This window comes from Heteronotia binoei, chromosome 13, assembly GCF_032191835.1.
Source record: "Heteronotia binoei isolate CCM8104 ecotype False Entrance Well chromosome 13, APGP_CSIRO_Hbin_v1, whole genome shotgun sequence".
Lineage (NCBI taxonomy): Eukaryota > Metazoa > Chordata > Lepidosauria > Squamata > Gekkonidae > Heteronotia > Heteronotia binoei.
In genome coordinates, this window is record NC_083235.1 from 48,516,766 (window position 1) to 48,536,949 (window position 20,184).

The window sequence follows — 20,184 nt, forward strand, 5'->3', positions numbered from 1 at the left end:
CATAGCTTTGTTTCTTTATAGCCTGCAAGAATGTTGTATCGAGTGGCACTGCTTTATGACGCCCATCGTCCTCATTTCAGTATCATGACAATATCTGCTGGAGATAGCATCACCCAGGTATCACAAGATGTCCCAGACAACTGCCAGGAATGGATTGGAAGAAAGATGACCCAGAATGGAATAGATCATTCTGTGTACAAAATCAGTATAGCCTTTAGTACAGAAATCTTTGGAACATTTCGGCAAACTGTAGTATTTGATTTTGGGACTGAACCTGTTTTGATGCAACGAGTAATGATTGATGCTGCTTCAACAGAAGGTATTGTTCATATGTTTTTGCTAACAAATTCATTTCCTGTGTAAGTTTGTGTTACCTGTAACCTACCAGGGAGGGCAGCCAGTAACAGTTACTGAGGAAAGGGAAAGGAAAGGTCCCCTGTGTAAGCACCAGTCGTTTCCAACTCTGGGGTGACGTTGCTTTCACAACGTTTTCACGGCAGACTTTTTACGGGGTGGTTTGCCATTGCCTTCCCCAGTCATCTACACTTTTCCCTTAGCAAGCTGGGTACTCATTTTACCGACCTCGGAAGGATAGAAGGCTGAGTCAACCTCGAGCCGGCTACCTGAACCCAACTTCCACCAGGGATCGAACTCAGATAATGAGCAGAGTTTAGGACTGCAGTACTGTAGCTTTAACACTCTGCGCCATGGGGCACTTTCTAAACAGTTACTGGGGGTACACCAAATCAAACAAAAAACCATTCACCCACTGACTGAAGGCAATGATAGAGGGAGATAGATGAATCTCCCTAGGGTGGATTCAAGATAGCAGCTGTGTTGGTCTGAAGCAGTTGAACAAAGCAGGAGTCAAGTTGCACCTTTAAGACCAACAAAGTTTTATTCAGAACGTAAGCTTTTGTGTGCTCTCTAAGCACACTTCATCAGATGGGAGGATCAGGTATTATGTCAATACCTGATCCCCTCGTCTGATGAGGTGGGCTTAGAGAGTACTCAAAAGCTTACGTTCTGAATAAAACTTTGTTGGTCTTAAAGGTACAACTTGACTCCTGCTTTGTTCAATTCCATAGGGTGGGTGTTTCAGTGTTTTGGCTCCACAACTGAGAAAGTCCTTTCTCAAGTTCCTGCTACCCATCTACATTCAGCTGAATGTAGTGGGGCCTCCAAAGATGACCAGAGTGGATGGGTAGGTTCATATGAGAGAAGATTGTCCTTCATGTATGCTAGTTCCAAGCCATATACTGCTTTCAAGGTTAATGCCAGCATCTTGAGCTGAGCCCGGAAGCAAATTGAGATAGTGCAAATGGAACAAGACTGGAATGATATGGTTCCTGTGACCTACTCCTGTTAACATTTTAGCTGCAACATTCTGTACCAATTGTAGCGTCTGGACAGTCTTCAAGGGCAACTGCATGTAATCTAATCTAGATGTTACCAGGGCATGCTCCACCGTGGCAGGATCCTTTTTGCTCAGGAAGAGCTGCAGCTGGCTCACCAGTAAAAACTGGTGAAATCCCCCCCTCCTGGCCACCATTGCCACCTCTTTATCCAACAGAAGTCCCAAGTCCAGGAACACCCCCAAACCTGTTCTTTAAGGAGAGTGCAACCACCCTAAGCCTTCCAGGACAGGAGGATTAAATCAGATGGTCTGTGTCCATACATCACATGAGACCATTGTTAAGATTAACAATTATTAATAAACCAACATCAGATGCTTCAGATCCTGGGCTGAGGGTCTCTAGGTAATTAGTTGAGCATCCTGTATTCAGTTAGATTAACCATATTTACTTTAATGAAACCATGGTTTTTGCATAATGTCTGAACTAAGCCCTAATGTATACGACTAAGTACAGAGTGAAAAAAGATGCTTGAGTCTTTTTTTCAGAAGTAATTCCCATTGACTTCAGTGGGCCTTGGTTTCAACTGCATAGCCGAGTATAGTTTTCACAGCTAAGGTGCCCAGTCACTAGGGTATAATTTTTATCTGGCACTGTGCCCTCAGTCTTGCAGAGTGAATTGCTGAATTTTCCTGAGAGGACTTCTGTTCAATTTTATTTCTGTGCAAGTTATTAAACTTAGCAGAATACTGGAAGAATTCATATTTTACAAACTACAGTGACAAAAATCAGACTATCCAAAATTAGTTAACATTCGAACTAGGGGTGTGCAAAAAAAAAAATCAGTAAAATTTGAATTTGGGGACAAAAATATTTAGGGGGGCTGCATATCCCTGAATAGCAGATTTGATGGCTGAATCTGATTTGGGAGATATTTGGCTGTTCCCAAATATACGGCTCTGTTATATCCTATGGGCCATTGAAGTCAGTGGGAAAACATAGGGTATAATGTATTTGGCATCTAGATTCTGTTAGTTCGTCCTGACAACGAAGCCAAAGTAATTGAGCAATAAATGCAGCTAAAACTGGATTAACATATTAGGCAAGAATGAAATAGCTGTAAATTTGCATTCAGCACAGATAATGGAGTTAATAAAAAACCCTGAAGACTAACTTTGAGTCCAGTGGCACTTTTGAGACCAACAGAGTCTGATTTCTGAGAAAAACTGAGAACTGAGCAACTTAGTATGTCTATTGAGATAAGAAGCCTATTAAGTCCTGAGGCACCACAAGACAAGCAAAGGTCAATGCTGGGTGGTATAAGTGAGACCAGAACTCCTTAAGATTCAATGAAATGGATTTCCTCAAATATACATATTTCATTGAATCTTAAGGAGTTCTGGTCTCACTTATACCACCCAGCATTGACCTTTGCTTGTCTTGAGGTGTCACTGGACACTTCTGTTATTCTCTCACATCTAGACGTTAAGGTCTGTATTTGTATGCTCTCGTCTTGCCTTTATCGAATCTCGGCTATACTCAGTGATCACCCAGTTCTTCTGTGTCTTGACTCTAACCAGTTCTTCCTTCCTGACAGTCAACCAACCCCCACCCCACAGTCTATGTGTAGTGACTGAATATTAAATAAAACTTTGTTGGTCTTGAAGGTGCCGCTGGACTCTAAGCTTGTTCTTACCTGTGATGGCCTAGCTCTTTGGCATTACCCAGGATGCATCATGAGGAGGCAAGCTCCCAAGGAGGGCCTCAGAGAGTGAGAAGGAGGGGCCTGATCCTTGTTTCTCAGCAGCAACACACCAACTATCATTGTTCCATCAGAGGTGTGACTGTCCTTCATCACTGGCCCACCCTCTTCCTCCTCCCACTCCTGCAAAGGAAAAACACTCTTCCTGGCACTCCCATGTTTATTGCTGGTTTCTGTTTGGGGTCCTACCATGCCCCTTTCATGATCTACATTTGAGAATGAGCATGGAGGTGACCTTATAGCATCTTCTTCTTTGAAGTGGGGCAGCTGGCTATGTAGAGTTATCTCACCTGTCCCCAGACCAGAGAAATACATTCCAATCTACCATTTCAAATGACATTACATTGTACTATTCATTATGTTACATTGCAATCTACTATTATAATCTATTATTCCAAATAAGAAATAAAATAAAGAGGACATATGGCCCTTCTGGGTGATTGGTAAGAATACAGATGTAAGAGTTGAATGAAGTTAGCATTTGTAGTGAGATAAACCAATATCCCTTTTAAGTCCTGGGGATTCCATTGTTCACAAGATCTTCAATTTTTCCTGTGCTGTAAAGCACAGGCATTCTTTGTTTTTGTAGCAGGAGATGTAGAAGTTGAAGCTTCTACACATGGGTGTCACACAACACCATGACACTTACAAGTTATGGTTGACTGGCACATAACTTGTCTTTGTTCTCAGATCCTATGATGAAGGTGCTCATCAATGCCCACAGGTTTTCAACCAGGTTCTTGTATCAATGGAAGTGGAACTGTTTTGCCTCCTGGAATGAGGCACTGGGCGTTTCTACAACTACCTGCCTTCTTCCTTTGGTTTTCAAGTATTTACTCTCTTTGAAATCATCAGGTTTGGCCACATCCTCAATAAATAGGGTTGCAGGTAGAACTTGGGGAGGGTGGGATTTGGAGGTGGAATGCCAAAGGGTGCAATGCCATAGAGCCCTCCCTCCATTGTAGACATTTTCTCCAGAGGTAATGATATCTATTGTCTGGAGATCAGTTATAATAGCAGGAGATCTCCAGGCCTCTCCTGGAGGTTGCAAATAAAAGAAGTGATATATATGGTTAAGGCTGTATAAAGAAAAAAAGGGGAGAGACCCTCATATAGTGCAAACCTCAAATAATAATCTAAACCAATTGAGAAGTTCAAAAATAATTTTCAGATAATTTTCCAATACTGGCACGATATTCATAAGTATGCATAAGTATTTTCTGTGTTTGAATTTAATATAAATATATCCAAATATTATTTTTGAAGTTTTAAATTCTTTTATATTTTTTTCTTCTTCTTGACTCACCTGAAGGTTGGCAATCTTATTAAAGGAACACTTAGCAGCTATATCTGCCTCATGCTCCCTCACGGAAGGTAGAATGTTTTTTATCACATTCTATTTCCAAGATGTTTCTTAAGGGGTGGCTTAATCTTTATCCTTCCAGAGTGTCCATTGTACCGCAATGGTCTCTGCCCCTAGTATTGACTCAGCTTATTTTGCCCCACTTTGAGCCATTAACTTGCTGGCAAGAACCTCAGCAAGAAGAGTAGGACAGTTAGCTGCTTTGTGAGCAGATTCACCTTATATTAAATTCCATGGAGAGAAGGTGGTATACAGACCCCTGAGCCACTCTCTATTTTCCGGTAGTCAGCAGACATTCAGGAACAGCACAGAAAACACAGTGGTGGTCTGCAATGAGAGCAAAGACTTGACAAAAATAGCTGCCCCTTTTAAAAAATTTAAGTGCTTTTAAGTCTTTAGAACGTGTGGTTGGATAAAGGCCAATGATGCCAGATCAGGGTTGCATCTGCAACCCCAGCCTGGAATGCACTTCAGATTTTTTCCTGTCTTGCATATTATTTTTATCTTTACTATGCCTATACTGTTAATTTTTTGTCTTCCCTTCCTGTTTAGTATAATTTATTCCTTTCTTTCACCATCTCCTCTCTTATCTGTCAAAATAGGAAAAATCTGAACTAGTTGCAGCCTGTTCATACAATAATATTCCAACTCATTTTACTTTGGGGTAAATAGTGAAAAATCTACATGCTAAGGCTTTTTAAAAAAATCTCTGCATGTGATAGAGAAATGAGACCAGCATTTATTTACTGCTTTGCTGAATTTAGGTATAAGGAATACTTAAATCTCAAAAGTAGTTGCTTGACAGTAAAAGATAATTTTAGTGGTTTAATTCTCCTTATAGGAGGAAGGAGAAAAAGTGACCACCAGTCCTTATTTTGCAGAGTTACCATACAGATTAAAACAGCTTTGGAATAAGCTGAGCTATGTGGGCCCTTCAGTGCATGCAGGGGTTGCTTGACTTGAATCTAGGCAGTGATGATAATGGATATTGGTATATCCAAGGCAGTGATGGCAGTGGGTGCTACTGTGTCCTAGTTTAAAGCTGAGCAGCCCTTCCTGCATCTCAGAGACCCCTTGGCTCAGTTTGCTCCTGGTTGTCAGTGACCCTCCAGGTCAGTGGCCCACCAATAGCTTCCTAGTGAGTCAGAGAATCTGTCCATCCCCAGTGTAATCCTATGTACACAGTTACTCCAGTCTGTGTCCATTGAAAACAATAACTTTGCTGGAATTTCATTGTCAGTCTGTTACAGTTCTCAAAACTGGTTTTCGGTTTTCAGAGTATCTTTGAACATTTTGAACTGGCTTGTTACACAATGTATATAAAAGAAATGCGCAGTTTTGACTAACACAGAAGGATGAAGGAAAATAAAATCTAAGTGATTTTTGTTTTGTTTTAGTTTTGAACATGGGCTATTGCCAGTTACTCCAGTACACTATTTTTTGTTCTTTATTCTGTTGTCTTATTTTGACACTGAACCAAGTTTGTGCAACATTAGAATATCCTTAACCTGCACAGACTTGTGATGAGCAGCACTAATTACGCAATGAGCTAAAACTTCTCTGTTTTCAAAATCTGGGTTGGTTAGAGCTGCAGGTGCTTTCTTGCTCATTCTATTCTTTATTTATGTACAACAGATTTCCATTTCCTGCACTGATAGAGCAAAGCGTTAAAGGAAATACTGTAGTTTGATCTTCTGTTTCCAGATGATCTAGACATTTGTAGCCTAGAGCATGAAGATTGCACAAGATGTAATGTTGCAAAACAAAATACAATTTCATGTGAATTGGATAATAATTCCAGGGACATGGTTGTGGTTTTTTCAGGAAGTGTTGTTTGATCTTTATGCGGACTACTGGTTAATCAGAAGTCACATCAATACAGTTTTGTGATGAACTTGCAGAGACATTGCTTTCATTTGTGTTGCTTAAGAACAAAAAACAAAATCCCAAAATGCAGCACTTTATTCCCAAGGTTGACTCTATTTATCTTCAAAAATATCCCATATTCTCTTTCTTTTTAGCTGCCAAGATTTTGTCAGTACTGAGAATTCAAAAACATATCATGGACAGAGTAAGGATGAGTGCAGCACAAGAAATAGGATTATACAGTTGATGCCTCCTGCAGACCTAACCAAAATGACAACTTCTGGTACTTCCATCCAAAACATTGTGTTTGTTACCAAATGAATAGCAGTTCCAGACTCAAAACTATAGATACTTCTTAAAAATAGAACTCTTCTTGGTACTTTATAGGCAGGCTCTATCTGTCTGTCTGTCCGTTGGTTGGTCTATTCTCCCTCCTTTCTCTGTGTTTTAAGGCACTGTAGAAACTCTGATTTAAAATAGACCATAGCCACTAAATGACACCCCTCCCTCCTACAAAAATGCCTGTGGCTTACACCTAATTTTAAACCCTTTCCTCCCCTCCAAAGCATTTTAGCACCCCTAGGTACCTCTCAAGATGGGAAACATATTACTTAGAGTGGGAACTATGTTAGAAAAGGCATGGGCTGTGGTTGACGCTAGGTGGAGTACCCTATGCTGGGGAACAGCTGGCAGGTGGCAGCCTAAAGGCGACAGCTGGTTCACAGGACCATATGGAAAGGTATTTAGATATGTGGATCCTGGGCTATAAAGTGCTTTAAAGGTCATTCTAAATTGAATTTGGAAACAAACTGGGCCAGCATTATGGTTTTAAAATAGGTAAGGTATGTTCCTATCAGCTAGCCCTTGACAATAATTATGTTGATGCGTTCTGAAACAGCTGGTGTTTCTAAGTTGTCTTCAAAACATCCCAGTATAGAACATGTTACAGTAACCCATCCATGGGGTTTTAAAAGCATGAATTAGCATGGGCAGGTCAGGTAAGTCTGAGAAAATTAGTGAACCAAATGCAGTTGATAGAGGGTATTCTTGGCCACTACACTAACTTGCTTTTCAAATAGCAAGGCTGAGTGCATTGGCACCACCATGCATGTGCCAACTTCACTCCATCCATCACAAGTGAATTCAGTCCCTCTAAAGCATCAGCCTTCTCAGTGATTGTCTGGATTCTGGTTCATCTTTTTTCTGCTTTCACATCTGACCGCCACCTGAAAGCACTGGTTCAGAGCCTAGGTAAAGGCTTGGACAATGGAATATAGAGCCAATGTCATCTGCATATTGATGACATCCCACTCCAAAGCTCTGGACAGTTTTACTAAAAAATAATCTGGCAACCAGTGTGGCTGTTTTGATACAGGCAAGATATGTTTCCATCAGCTAGCCCTGGACAATACTTGGGCTACCGCATTCTGATCCTGCTCCAGTTTCTGAGTTGTCTTCAAGAGCAAACCATATAAATATAAATATTGAAGAGCATGGGTGAAAGCATGGAGCCCTGAGGCATTCTACTGGATAAATTCCAACACATTGGAACTCTCTGTGTCTGATTGGGCAATAATGAATGAAATTGTTGAAGAGCTTCTTATTAAATGCCAACTTTGTATTCAAACTGATGAATAAGGATGGAATGGTCAACTATATCAAAGATTGCTGATGGATCTAACAATGTACACCAGTGCAACTATAGCCATCTTGTTCCTGAACCTAGGCTTGAAGCCAGACTTCATTGTGTCAAAGGACAGATGTGTCATCTAGGAACCCATGTAGCTGCTCCTCCACCACAAGTCCTCTTCTTTCCCCAAAATAACGAATTGGACACTGACCCATAACTGGCCATGTACTCCTTAGCCACTAAAGGGTTTGTGTTTTTTTTAAAGTGAAGTTCTAATAACTGCTTCCTTCAGAGTAGGGAAAGCCCCTTCAGTTAGCAAGGCATTAATAGCTTTAATTGAAGGGTCTTGCCTTTTCCCAGTATGATTTTAAAAGCCAGGATTGGCATAGTTTAAGAGCACAAGGCTGTCACAATCCCCAGGACCTTGTTGCCATCCATTAGTAAGATCATGCTGAATTTTTTTTTCTAGAACAGAAGTAGTTATTTCTCACACTTTGCATAACAAATCTCAGTTTGTCTCCAAACCGGAACTGACGAGAGATTTTATCAGCAAAGAACCTTTCAGAAGCACCCCAGTTAGGGTTCAAATTAACATCATTAGCAGGACTAGGCATATGTGTTATCAGTTCACAAGCCTCTTTAAACAACTGGGCTAAATCAGCTGTGCTCTGATTCATTCCAAGTCTTCTGTCAATGATGGTGTAATCATTTCCCAATTTGTTTTCTATCCCTCAGATCCTTAGTATACTATGGAAATGGAGTCCTACAAGAGCATGATAAAGGATGCCAAGGATCAGTTCTTGTTATAGCCCCAAGCCAGGCTATTGTTCTATGAGGCTGCACTGGGAAGGTTTTCAAAATCCCCAGAGTTACTTGGAAACCAATAAGATACATTAGTCTCTGAGATGGACCGCCTTAACAGGTCCATAACTATCACTGTCACCCTTGCTGCCGGGGTGCTGACATCAACTACAATTTTGCCTTCCTAATGGTGAAGCTGACTTCCTTGGTATTCAGTTACACAAAAGTAGATCATGGTTTGATTGACACAGATACTCTTCAATGTATTTAATAAATATCATAAACATTCATAGTCCATAGTTCATACTAAAGTTGAAAGCTTGTAAGTCCTGTTCATTGGTATAATAAATGTACTCAGTCCAATAAAGTGCATGTGTAGAATCTCTTCTCAAATAATGGTGCAAAATCTGGAATCTTATATGAGACACCCCAAGACCACTTGCTACGTCACTCACTAGCTGTTCAGTTAATTTCACTCAAACCTTCCTTATGGAGGGGTTGAAAAGTTGTCCAATAATTTGTATAAGTTCCCAACCTCTTCAATACATTCACAGTTCACATCAAGCACAGAATTTTTTTCAGTGGAGAAAAACTCTCTCCAAATTTGTGTCAAATCATGGTCTACTTTTGTGTAATTGATTATCTATTCTGTGGTTGTCTCCCTTGTATAGCTGAAGTAGTTAACGTATGTATGGGGGGAATACAAGATATTAACATCAAGGATTGATTATTTTTTCAAGTTTTTTTTTATTTTTAAATCTGAAAAGGTAGTTTACAGCAATGAAAACAATCCATTTAGGCTCATCACCCCAAACTGTGGTTAGTTTGTGAAACTAGGGCTCAGCTTACAGATGATCATTTGAATTCTAGTTTGCTTTGACAAATGCTGGTTTCATTGTTATTTGTAGTCTGAGATGCTGCTGCTGGGGAGCAAGTAAGAATTAAGCCGGATGTCTGTATCCGTACATCACACAACCTTAAGTCACCAATCAGACATGTGAAACATTAAGCTAACATTATTTAGCGTGATTGTCTGAACATAGTCCACCACTGTAGATAGATCCAAGTGGGCAGCCGTGTTGGTCTGAAACAGTAAAACAAAGCAGGAGTCAAATTGCACCTTTAAGACCAACTAAGTTTTATTCAGAATGTAAGCTTTTGTATGCATGCATACTCCAGATGAGGGGATAGGGTACAGTGGGCTGAAATAAATCTAGTTGGTGGGTTAAGAGTGTAAACTGACGCAAAAGTTAGGATCAAATGGTGAAATAGTGTAATAAATTGGAAGACCATTTGGTCTGAATAGCAATAAAAGGCAATAAAAGTTGCCTGTTAATTGCTGTTGCTGCAAGTCTAGGTAAAACAAAAGGACATGTATTTCCTAGTGATGTTCTTGTCCACTTAATTTACTTTTTAACATCATTCTATACATTATAAGTGCAAGAAAGATATTCTAAACCAAACTCAAGATTTAAATCTGAAATTGCGGAAAGCGGAAGAACTAAAAAAAACAGCCCTTTAGAGAATAATTGCAAACCAACATTAAATTCCTGCAACATCAGCTCAACCTTTTATTGATGGAAGAAGTAGAAAAGAAACTAAAATTTGCCAAACAGAACTATTTTGAAAATGCTAACAAACCAGGTACATGGCTAGCATACGAACTGAAAAAAGAATGGGCGAACAGAACCATCCTAGCCCTTAGAGGAACCGACAACATAGAAAGATTTACAAATAAGGAAATGTCAAAGATAATTGAGAACTATTATAAAACTCTTTATAAAGGTTTAAAAACAAATACAGAAGCAATTGAAAACTACATTGCCCATCACAGTCCTAAATCTTTCACTGAAGAACAATGTAAAATCTTGAATGAACCTATAACTATGAAAGAACTGGTGGAAGCTATAGGTCTACAGAAGGATGGTAAAGTACCTGGCCCAGATGGTCTACCAGCAGAATACTATAAAACCTTTGAAGACAATTTAATCCTTCCATATAAACTTCTGTTAGATAAAATAGGTGAGGAAGGTGGGATGCCACCTTTCTAGAAAGATTTGTGTCCATTTATCCTTTGGCAAGAATTTGTCCTGTTTGCCCTATGTGGAGAACTGAAGGGCATTGTTGGCATTTAATGGCATATATAATGTTGGGAAATGAACAATTGAATGAGCCTGAGATGATGCTGTTAGGTCCAGTGATTGTGTTGTTGGGTGTATATGAAAGCAAAGTTGGCACTTGGATTTATTGCAAGCTCTGGTACTGGTGTCCATGCTCAGATGAGATGCTGTATTATTGTGGGTGAGGAGTTGTAACCTACTGACCAACAAACATACCTGCATGCCTCCATCTACCATCCCAAACATACCAAACAATCCATTGTATACAGCCAGGCTCTAGGTTATAGCTGCATTTGCTCTAATCCTACTGACAGAGATTCTCACCTGAAGGGTCTACAACAAACCTTTTTGGAACTAAAGTACCCACCTGATGAAGTCAAGAAACAGATTGACAAAGCCAGAATGATACCTAGAGAAAACCTGTTACAAGATAGACTGAAAAAAGACACACACAACTCTCAACTGAAAACAGTTCAACGTATCATCAACAATTTACAGCCTGTATTGGATAGTGACAGCTCTCTTTCAAAAGTACTGAGGGGGGGGGTAAACCTTTTCTTGCCCACAGACAGCCTCCTAATCTCAAACATAAATCTGACATCAGGAATTACAGAACTGAGAAACCTGCAGGAGAACACTTTAGCCTTCCAGAGCATTCAATGGGTGATCTCAAAGTAGCTGTTTTACTGCAAAGGAACTTCAAGAAAAGAATGGAGGGAGAAATTGCTGAATTACAAATTATTATGAAACTTGGAACAAACATTTCCCAGGACTAAACAGGGATATTGGTTTTTTTATCTCATTACATATGCTAAACCCAGTCTCACTGAGTATAGCTATACATCCACAGTATTCCAATGTAGAATTGGATTTAGAATAGTATATCAAAATTTAGAATTTAGAATAGTATATCAAAATAATTTTTGTATTGACATACTCAAATAAGGAATATTGGCTGTTTATCTCATTACATATACTTAACCCATTTTCATTTTATGTATTTTTTTCTAATGGCAAACTAGAATGATATTTATAATGTATAGAATGATGTTAAAAAGTAAATTAGGACAAGAACATCACTAGGAAATACATTTCCTTTTATTTTATCTAGACTTGCAACAACAGCAATTAACAGGCAACTTTTATTACATGTTATTGTTATCCAGGCCAAATGGTCTTCCAATTTATTACACTATTTCATGATTTGATCCTAACTTTGTATCAGTTTACACTCTTAACCCACCCACTACATTTATTTCAGCCCACTGTACCCTATCCCCTTGTCTGAAGAGGTTGGCATGCATACGAAAGCTTACATTCTGAATAAAACTTCGTTGGTCTTAAAGGTGCAACTTTACTCCTATAGTTCACTGTTTCCTTAGTTAGGGCTCATAAAATCAGGATATGAAGCAAGGATGTGAATTTGCTTTATTAACTATAGTCTAAATATATTCAAAATTATTTTACCAATAGAGTGAGATGCTTCCAGTGTTATAACTTTGTTATTGCATAGTTGTATGTAATTGTGCAACATCTCACAGTTCATGTAGAAGTGAAACAGAGAAAGCATGAATGAAATTCAGATTTAGTTAATAATATGGATATTTAGTACATCATCTATATATCTAATTCCCAAGTGTGGCCTCTATTTGCGGATATCTAAATCTGTGAATCAAGGCCACAGTTGCCCCCAGTTTTTTTGCAAAATTGGGGCACCCCTAGGTTTGCAGAAAAATCTGGAAAGTTAAAAAAAACCATTGGGGTTTTTAAAATTCCACCCAAATTAAACATACATTTACTATTTGGCAGCTGCGCAGGGGCCTTGTAGCAGCTGCTGCTGCAATGGCAGTGAAGCGCTGGAGCCTGGTGGTGGCTGCAGCAGCAGTGGAGCTCAGGAGCAACTCTGGGTCTAGCTGTGGTGATGGCCACTGCAGCAGACACCAGGAGCTGCTCCTGGCTGAGCTGTGGTAGATGCTGGGAGCCACTCTGGACTCTGAGCAGCTCCCAGATGCCACCACTGCTATAGTTCGGCTCCAAGGTGAGTCATGCCACATAACAATGGGGAGGAGGAGATTGGATTTCCCCTCCCACCCTGAGTTTCAGCGGCCTATCTCTTGTGTATTCTAATAGCAAAGTCGGCCAAATTTAAGAGTACTTAAATCAGTGACTGGAACTGTACATGGGCAAGACAAATCTTTCTGCAACCCTGTAAAACACTCCAGGTTTGCAGAAAAATCTGGCATCTAAACTCCCCCACAAATGGGGGGGGGGGGTTTAACCTCCTCCCCCTCCTCCAAAATAATAGATCACTTGTATCTTTAAGCAACAGGTTCCCTCATTGGCTGTTGTTAGGCAGCAGCAGATTCCAGGCTTGGGTCTGTCAGTAAAAGACAGGAAGAGGTAGCAGTGCCCTTTCCAGGCCTATTTTAGTGGACTCATTGAGGCCAGGCCTGGCTAGGGTGCCAGCTCCATTCTGGGAAATTCTTGGAGAATTTGTGGTGGTGTCTGAGGAGAGCAGGGTTTAGGGAGGGGAGAGGCCTCTGCATGTCATAATGCCATAGAGTTCACCCTCCAAATCAGCCATTTTTTCCAGTAGGACAGCTCTCTGTTGTCTAGAGTTCAGTTGTAATTCTGAGAGATCTCCAGGAGCCACCTGGAGGATGGCAAACGTAAGCCTGGCAACAACTTCTGGGTGACTTGATACCACCCCTCTTGCATGAATCAACTAGGTCTGTCTGTTTCCTGAAGTTCAACAACAACCACCCCATGAAAGGCAGTGTGGTGTAGCAATTAGAGCTTCAGAGTAGGGTCTTGGAGATCCAGGGTCAAGTCCCCATTTTGCTATGGAGCTGTGTGATATTGGACCAGTCATATACCTTCAGCCTAACCTACCTCACAGGGTTGTTATGTGGATAAAAAGAAGAGGAGAATGATGTCAATTGGGTTGGTCTCCAGAGTGGAGAAAGGCAGAGTATAAATGTGGTAAAGAATAACACTGAAGATGGGAGGCAGATAAATGACAGGTTGGTGAATAGTTGAGATGAAGAAAATGAGGCAGGGAAAGAGGAGAGGATTATGTGTGTCGCTAGGGAGAGGAAAGAAGAAATAATGACGAGGGGGATACAGGAAAAAATGATGTGCCCCCACAAGTCCTTGAGTTTTCCTACCATGCAAGTGGGCCTGGCCCAGTGGCTGGCACCACACAACTGTGCCATAGTTTTCCAAGGTAGAGGCTGCCAGGGAGGGAGGAAAGCTGAAGGTGGAGAGGTAGATAGGAAGGAGAGAAAGAAGCAGAAAAGGGGGAGAGGCTATGAGGGCTTTAAGCGAAGGGAAAGACGAAATGGAAGGGGAGGGTAAATGAATTGCCCCTGCAAGTCTTTGTAGGTTCCCTCTTGTAGAGATATATTTTAAAAACCTGCCTCATACTGAGTGAACGTTCTGATGAGGTTGTAAGCTTATGCAATATTCTCTGTCATTTTAGTTGGCTCTAATAAAAAGTTTTATTTTTTGCTCCGCATTTCATGTGGATCAATATATCTGTGGATCAATGTATCTCCGGAGTTTATTTTTTGCTCCGCATTTCATGTGGATCAATATATCTGTTTACAACTTTAAAAGATATACTGTGTCCATCTAACCTTGTGATGCCCAATGTGGCACAGCACCCTTCAGTGTTTCCTAGCTTCTAGTTCCTTCTTTTTCTAAAGCATCTTTTCTCCAAAGCAAAGGCCCCATGCAGACTTTCCACCACCTCACTGGAACATGAGAACCGTTAGAATAGCCAAGGAGGTATCTCCTTTCTAGCCCTGCTCACATTACACTGAAGCACATACATCCTGCATGTGGATGTGTATATCTGTAAGCCAGCATGCATTCACTTTACAAATGAAAAAGGAGACGAATACATACATATGTTGAAATAATACATTCAGATGCATGTCTGTTGAATGTAACATAGGAATTATTCATCTGTCTGTAGTGAAACCAGTTCAGGAGCATAGGGTGATGCTGAGCTTGTGATTTTGTGATTGCTTACTCTGCCTTGGAAGCCAATTTATGGTTGCATATGCTACCAGTTCTCAAAATTCCAATAATACCAAAGTCTTAACAAGGTATTTGTGCAGCAGGAGGTCCTTGCACTAAAGTGTGAGCCTTTCCATAGAAAAATGTCAACAAATAATCAGAATGCAAAATCATTTGACAGTGGTTTAGTCATCAGTGGCTGTCTAGACCCCAATAAACAACAAGTCTTTCCTCAGTTGTTTTAAAGTCTAATATGATTAGTATCAAACATAAAGGGGGAATTTGGAGAACTGAATGAATCGAGCTGCATATGAGTGATCTTGCTGTGCAACTCACAACTGATTTCTCAATAACAGGATAGATGAAAGCAAAAGAAATTCTGGGTCAACTATACAGGGAAATTATGATTTATTAAAAAAAAAAACTTGTGACCTTTTAATGAGCAGGTGCTATGGGAACCACTTATTTCCTGTATGTAAAAGACTGTTTTCTTCTGGTGCTTTTCAGAATGTATAAGTCTTCAAATGACAGCACAATAATTTTGATGCACTTTTAAATTATATTTATTTTTTTGTGACCCTGTTTTTAGGATGGTAAGAGTTGTGAATATTGCCTACAGTATGGGTACTTGTATCTGCAGTTTAATTGTTATAATATAATCTAGTAATGATGAACTAAGTGGTAAGGGGGCTTTTTTGAAGAGACAAACCTTATTAGTTACCTAAGAGCAGGGCTTTTTTTTGAGCAGGAACGCAGTTCTGGTTGGTTTGCTGTCAGGGTGTGTGTCCTAATATGCAAATAAGTTCCTACTTGGTAGAAAAAGTCCTGGGCAAAACAATGGTTACATCGGGTGTGGCCTAACATGCAAATGAGTTCCTGCCTAAGAGAAATGACTTTCGCAGCTTCCCCATATTTTCCATGTATGTTTTAGAGTGCCTTTGTTGAGGGGGTCACAGACTTAATCTGCAAAACTGTGTCTGTTCCCATTTATATGCACATAATTTATTTAGCTGTATTCTTTTTACCTTTCAAATGAAATTTCCCAGGCAGTAAGGGGAGGGGGAATGGAAAATATAAGAAAGTGAATACTGAATCAAGGACTCTGTACCTGAACCAAGAAGTCTGTACTGTATGCACAATGCAGTACTCTATCCTGATTTTACCTGTTACCACGATATGGTATAACTGTGCTAAGGGAATTTCTGTATGGGAGAAGAATAGCAGTTTACTGTCTTCTCATGTTTGTCTATCTGCATACAGATCTTGAATACCTGATGAATGCACGACAACAGCTATTAACTACAGCCAAGCGTTGGGATTCCACTTCTAAAACTATTGTAGAGTTTGAGCCAAATGAGACTACTGAATTGGAAAAGAGCCTTCTGATCAGATACCAAATTCCTCTGTCTGCTGACCAGCTATTTACACAGTCTGTCTTGGATAAATCGTTGACCAAGAGTAACTATCAGTCACGATTGCATGACCTCCTTTATATTGAAGAAATAGCGCAGTATAAAGAAGTCAGTAAGTAAGTATTATTTTTGGTAACATTTTCTTAAATTAACTGATGATGATTATGTTGGTATTGACTTTGAAGACAGAATTAATACCTTCTTATTATTATTTCTCTAAAAAATTGATTTAAGATTTCCCTGAGAACTTGTGTTAAATAGTATGGCTTGAAAGAATATATTGTTTTGAGAGCCTTCCTAATGAAGTATAGGTTCCTAGAGTTTTGATGTATTTGTTTTGGTTTCCTTATTTCTTTCCCAATGGAATATGTAGTTGGGCTAGTAAGGGCTTTTAAAAGATTAACTGCTACTACCATACAGTGCAGACAGGAGGTGATGGACTTGTTAATTCTATCTATATAGTGATTGCAAAGCTGGTTAAATCTGAGGCTACAAATCCAGTGACTGGAACTGTGAACAGGCAAGACAGATATTTCTAGAAACCTGAAAAAGACCCAAGTTTTACAGAAAAATCTGAAATCTTAAAAAAAAAAATACATTGGGGGTGGTGGTTAGAAATTGCAAAATGATAAAAGGAGTACCTGTACCTTTAAACAGCAGATTCCTTTGATGGCAGTTTCTAAAAAGGTAAAGGTCATCCCCTGTGCAAGCACCAGTTGTTTTCAACTCTGGGGTGACGTTGCTTTCACAGCGTTTTCACGGCAGACTTTTTATGGGGTGGTTTGCCATTGCCTTCCCCAGTCATCTATACATTCCCCCTAGCAAGCTGAGTACTCATTTTACCGACCTCGGAAGGATGGAAGACTGAGTCAACCTGGAGCCAGTTACCTGAACCAGCTTCCTCTGGGATCGAACTCAGGTTGTGAGCAGAGGACTCTGACTGCAGTACTGCAGCTTTACCACTCTGTGCCATGGGGCTCTATGGCAGTTTCTAGTCAACCTAAATATTCCAGGCTTTGTACTGTCAGTAAAAGGCAACACAAGGAGACAAGGCCCTTTCCAGGTCTATTTTGGCCTTTGAGGAAGTTCAACAGTAGCCACCGTATGAAAGGCAGTGTGGTATAGCAGTTAGAGCTTTAGAGTAGGGTCAGGGAGAGCCAGATTGGAATCTCCATCTTGCTGCAGAAGCTCATGATGAGTTTGGACCAGAGTATAAATAAAGTAAATAAATAATAAATATGGTTGAAGATGGAAGGCAGATAAAAGACAGGTTGGTGAATGTCTGAGAAGGAGAGAATGAAGCAAGGAAATGGGATAGGTAGGATATGAGGATTGCTAGAAGGAGGGAAACAGGAAATAGCATGGGGAGAGGGATACAGGGAAAAGTGAGGTTCCATCCCAGAAGTCTTTGAGGTTTCCTACCATAAAAGTGGACCTGGCCCAGTGGCAAGGACCACAGAACCAGATCACAGTTTTCCTATATATAAGGCTGCTGGAGGTGGGAGTGAGATTTAAGACAGAGGGGCAGATAATGGTGGGAAGAAGATAGATTTGCCAACTCCAGGTAAGGAAACGCCTAGAAATTGGGGGAGTGGAGACTGGGGAGGTTGGGGTTTGAGGAGGGGAGGGACGTCAGAGGGGTACAGTGCTGTAGACTCCACCCATCAAAGCAGCCATTTCCTCCATCCGGTTGTCAGCTCCAGGTGACAGAAAATGGCTGCTCTAGAGGCTGGACTATATGATATTATACCCTGCTGAGGTTGCTTCCCTTTTCAAACCTCACCCTCCCAAGGCTCAACCCTCAAATCTCCAGCCCCAAATTCCCCAATGTGGAGCTAGCAACCCTAAGGGGAAATTGATCTCTCCCCATGTCTTTAAGGGTTCCCTATCATGCAACTGGGTCTGGCCTAGTGCTGGCACCACACACCTGGGCCACAGTTTTCCTAGGTAGAGGACACTGAGTGGGATGGAAAACTGAAGACAGAAGGAAAGATAAAAGAAGGTTTCTGTTTGATCGGAAGGAGAGAAGAGAGCAGGAAAAGGGGGGGAGAGACTGTGGGGGCTTTCAGGGAAAGGAACGAGGAAATACTGGGGGGAGGGGGAAAGGGGAACAAGTTTTTGCAGGTTCCAACTATGCAGGCTCCACCTATATACTAATAGTGAAGTTGCCCAAATCTGATGATGCATAAATCTGGTGACGAACTGTGAACAGGCAAGACAGATCTTTTTACAAACCCCAAAAGGGCCCCAGATTTGCAGAAAAATGTGAAATCTAAAAACTTACATTGAGAGGTTTAAAACCCCCTGAAAATAATAAAAGCAGCACCTGTAGCTTTAAGCAACAGGTTTTCTCAGTGGTTGTTGCTAGGCATTCACATATTCCTGGTGCTTGGTGGGAATCAGTGGGAGGACTTCTAGTGTCCTGGCCCCACTGGTGGATCTTCTGATGGCACGTGTTTTATTTTATTATTATTATTGGCCACTGTGTGACAGAGTGTTGAACTGGACGGGCCATTGGCTTGATCCAACATGGCTTCTCTTATGTTCTTATTTTAATCTTGGTTCTGCCAGTAAAAGGCAGGGAGATGGAGCATGGCCCTTTCCATACCTAATTTAGTCTGTGAGGGAGGACTCATTGGGGCAAAATAACAGAGATCAGTTCCTCTGGAGAAAATTCCTGCTTTGGACAGTGGACTCAATGGCATTATAGCCTCCTTTTCAGTCTCTCCTTAAACCTAGCCTTCCAAGGCTCCATCTCCCCAGATCTTCAGGAGTTTCCCATCCTAGAGCTGCAAACCCAATAGAGAGAAGGAAGCAGGGAAAGGGGAGAGTCTGTGTGAGCTTTCAGGAAGGGGAAAGAGGAAATAGTGGGGAAGGGGGAAATGAAATGGGTTCCCACTTGTTGGTTACAATCAGGTTAGAATACAAGAGTTTATAACACAATGTAGAATCAGAAGATGTAATATGTCTTCTACTTTTATAATTTCTGATGTATTATCTCATACATTAAACCAGTGGTATGAAAATCTTTCAAGGCTAGAGTCAATGGCATTTTCTAGCTTGACTTTTTGATCTGGTATCAAGCTAAATATAGTTAAAGGCAATAAGATGTTGTCTTTGTAATGAGTGTGTAGCTGGAGACATTGCCAAGTATACTGTTGGGAATCCTGTTGGTTATTTAATTTGCAGCAGAAGCTCTCTGATTTACTTTGTATATCTGTTTTAACTTTTGAATGCAGATAACTGATGGCATTTAGAAATAGTTCTATTAACTGAAGGATATATTCTAAACATTTGCAATGTGTCTTTTTCATCATCTAAAATCTGCAGATTACTAATCTCGAAGAGATTACATACATACAGGTCCGCAGTTTACATAAAGAATGCACTAATTTAATTAACACAGTGTCCATGCAAAGGCAAATTTATGAAACAAGCTATTTTATGTGCAACAGCTAACCAAATAACTTAATGTGCATGACATTCCAGTTGGAGAGATTCAGCTCCGTGGTTTACTAAGGAGATGGGTAATATCTAGAGTGGTAGTGGCAGAAAAGACAGGCTGAATCTGATGGAGCACACTACAATGTGCTCGTGAAGGTCTTGGAGATAGTGAAGTAGCAACAGGGGGAAAAGCATGTATTTTCTCCACTATTATTGCATAAACTGGGTTGTCGAGCAATTTAGATGATTCCTAGAATGAAGTGCTAAATTACTGTAATTATGAACTGGAAATTAGGTGTGATGATTTTGCATGTTTCTTTGCTGGTAAAATCTCTCAGATCTGATTTGACTTAGATCATTTCTGTAGTGGTAAAATTCCCTGCATTGACATTTTTAAAATTGTGCATT

General features: G+C 40.4%; 1 protein-coding gene across 2 annotated transcripts in view; it reads left to right on the forward strand.

Moving 5' to 3' along the window:
* Positions 1-20,184, forward strand: part of HELZ (helicase with zinc finger) — a 236,220-nt gene that overhangs the window by 57,327 nt on the left and 158,709 nt on the right. For both annotated transcript variants that reach the window (XM_060252939.1, XM_060252940.1), the window contains exons 10-11: positions 22-319; positions 16,181-16,448. In XM_060252939.1, the coding sequence (XP_060108922.1) occupies positions 22-319; positions 16,181-16,448 (566 nt within the window). The remainder of the gene's footprint in view (positions 1-21; positions 320-16,180; positions 16,449-20,184) is intronic.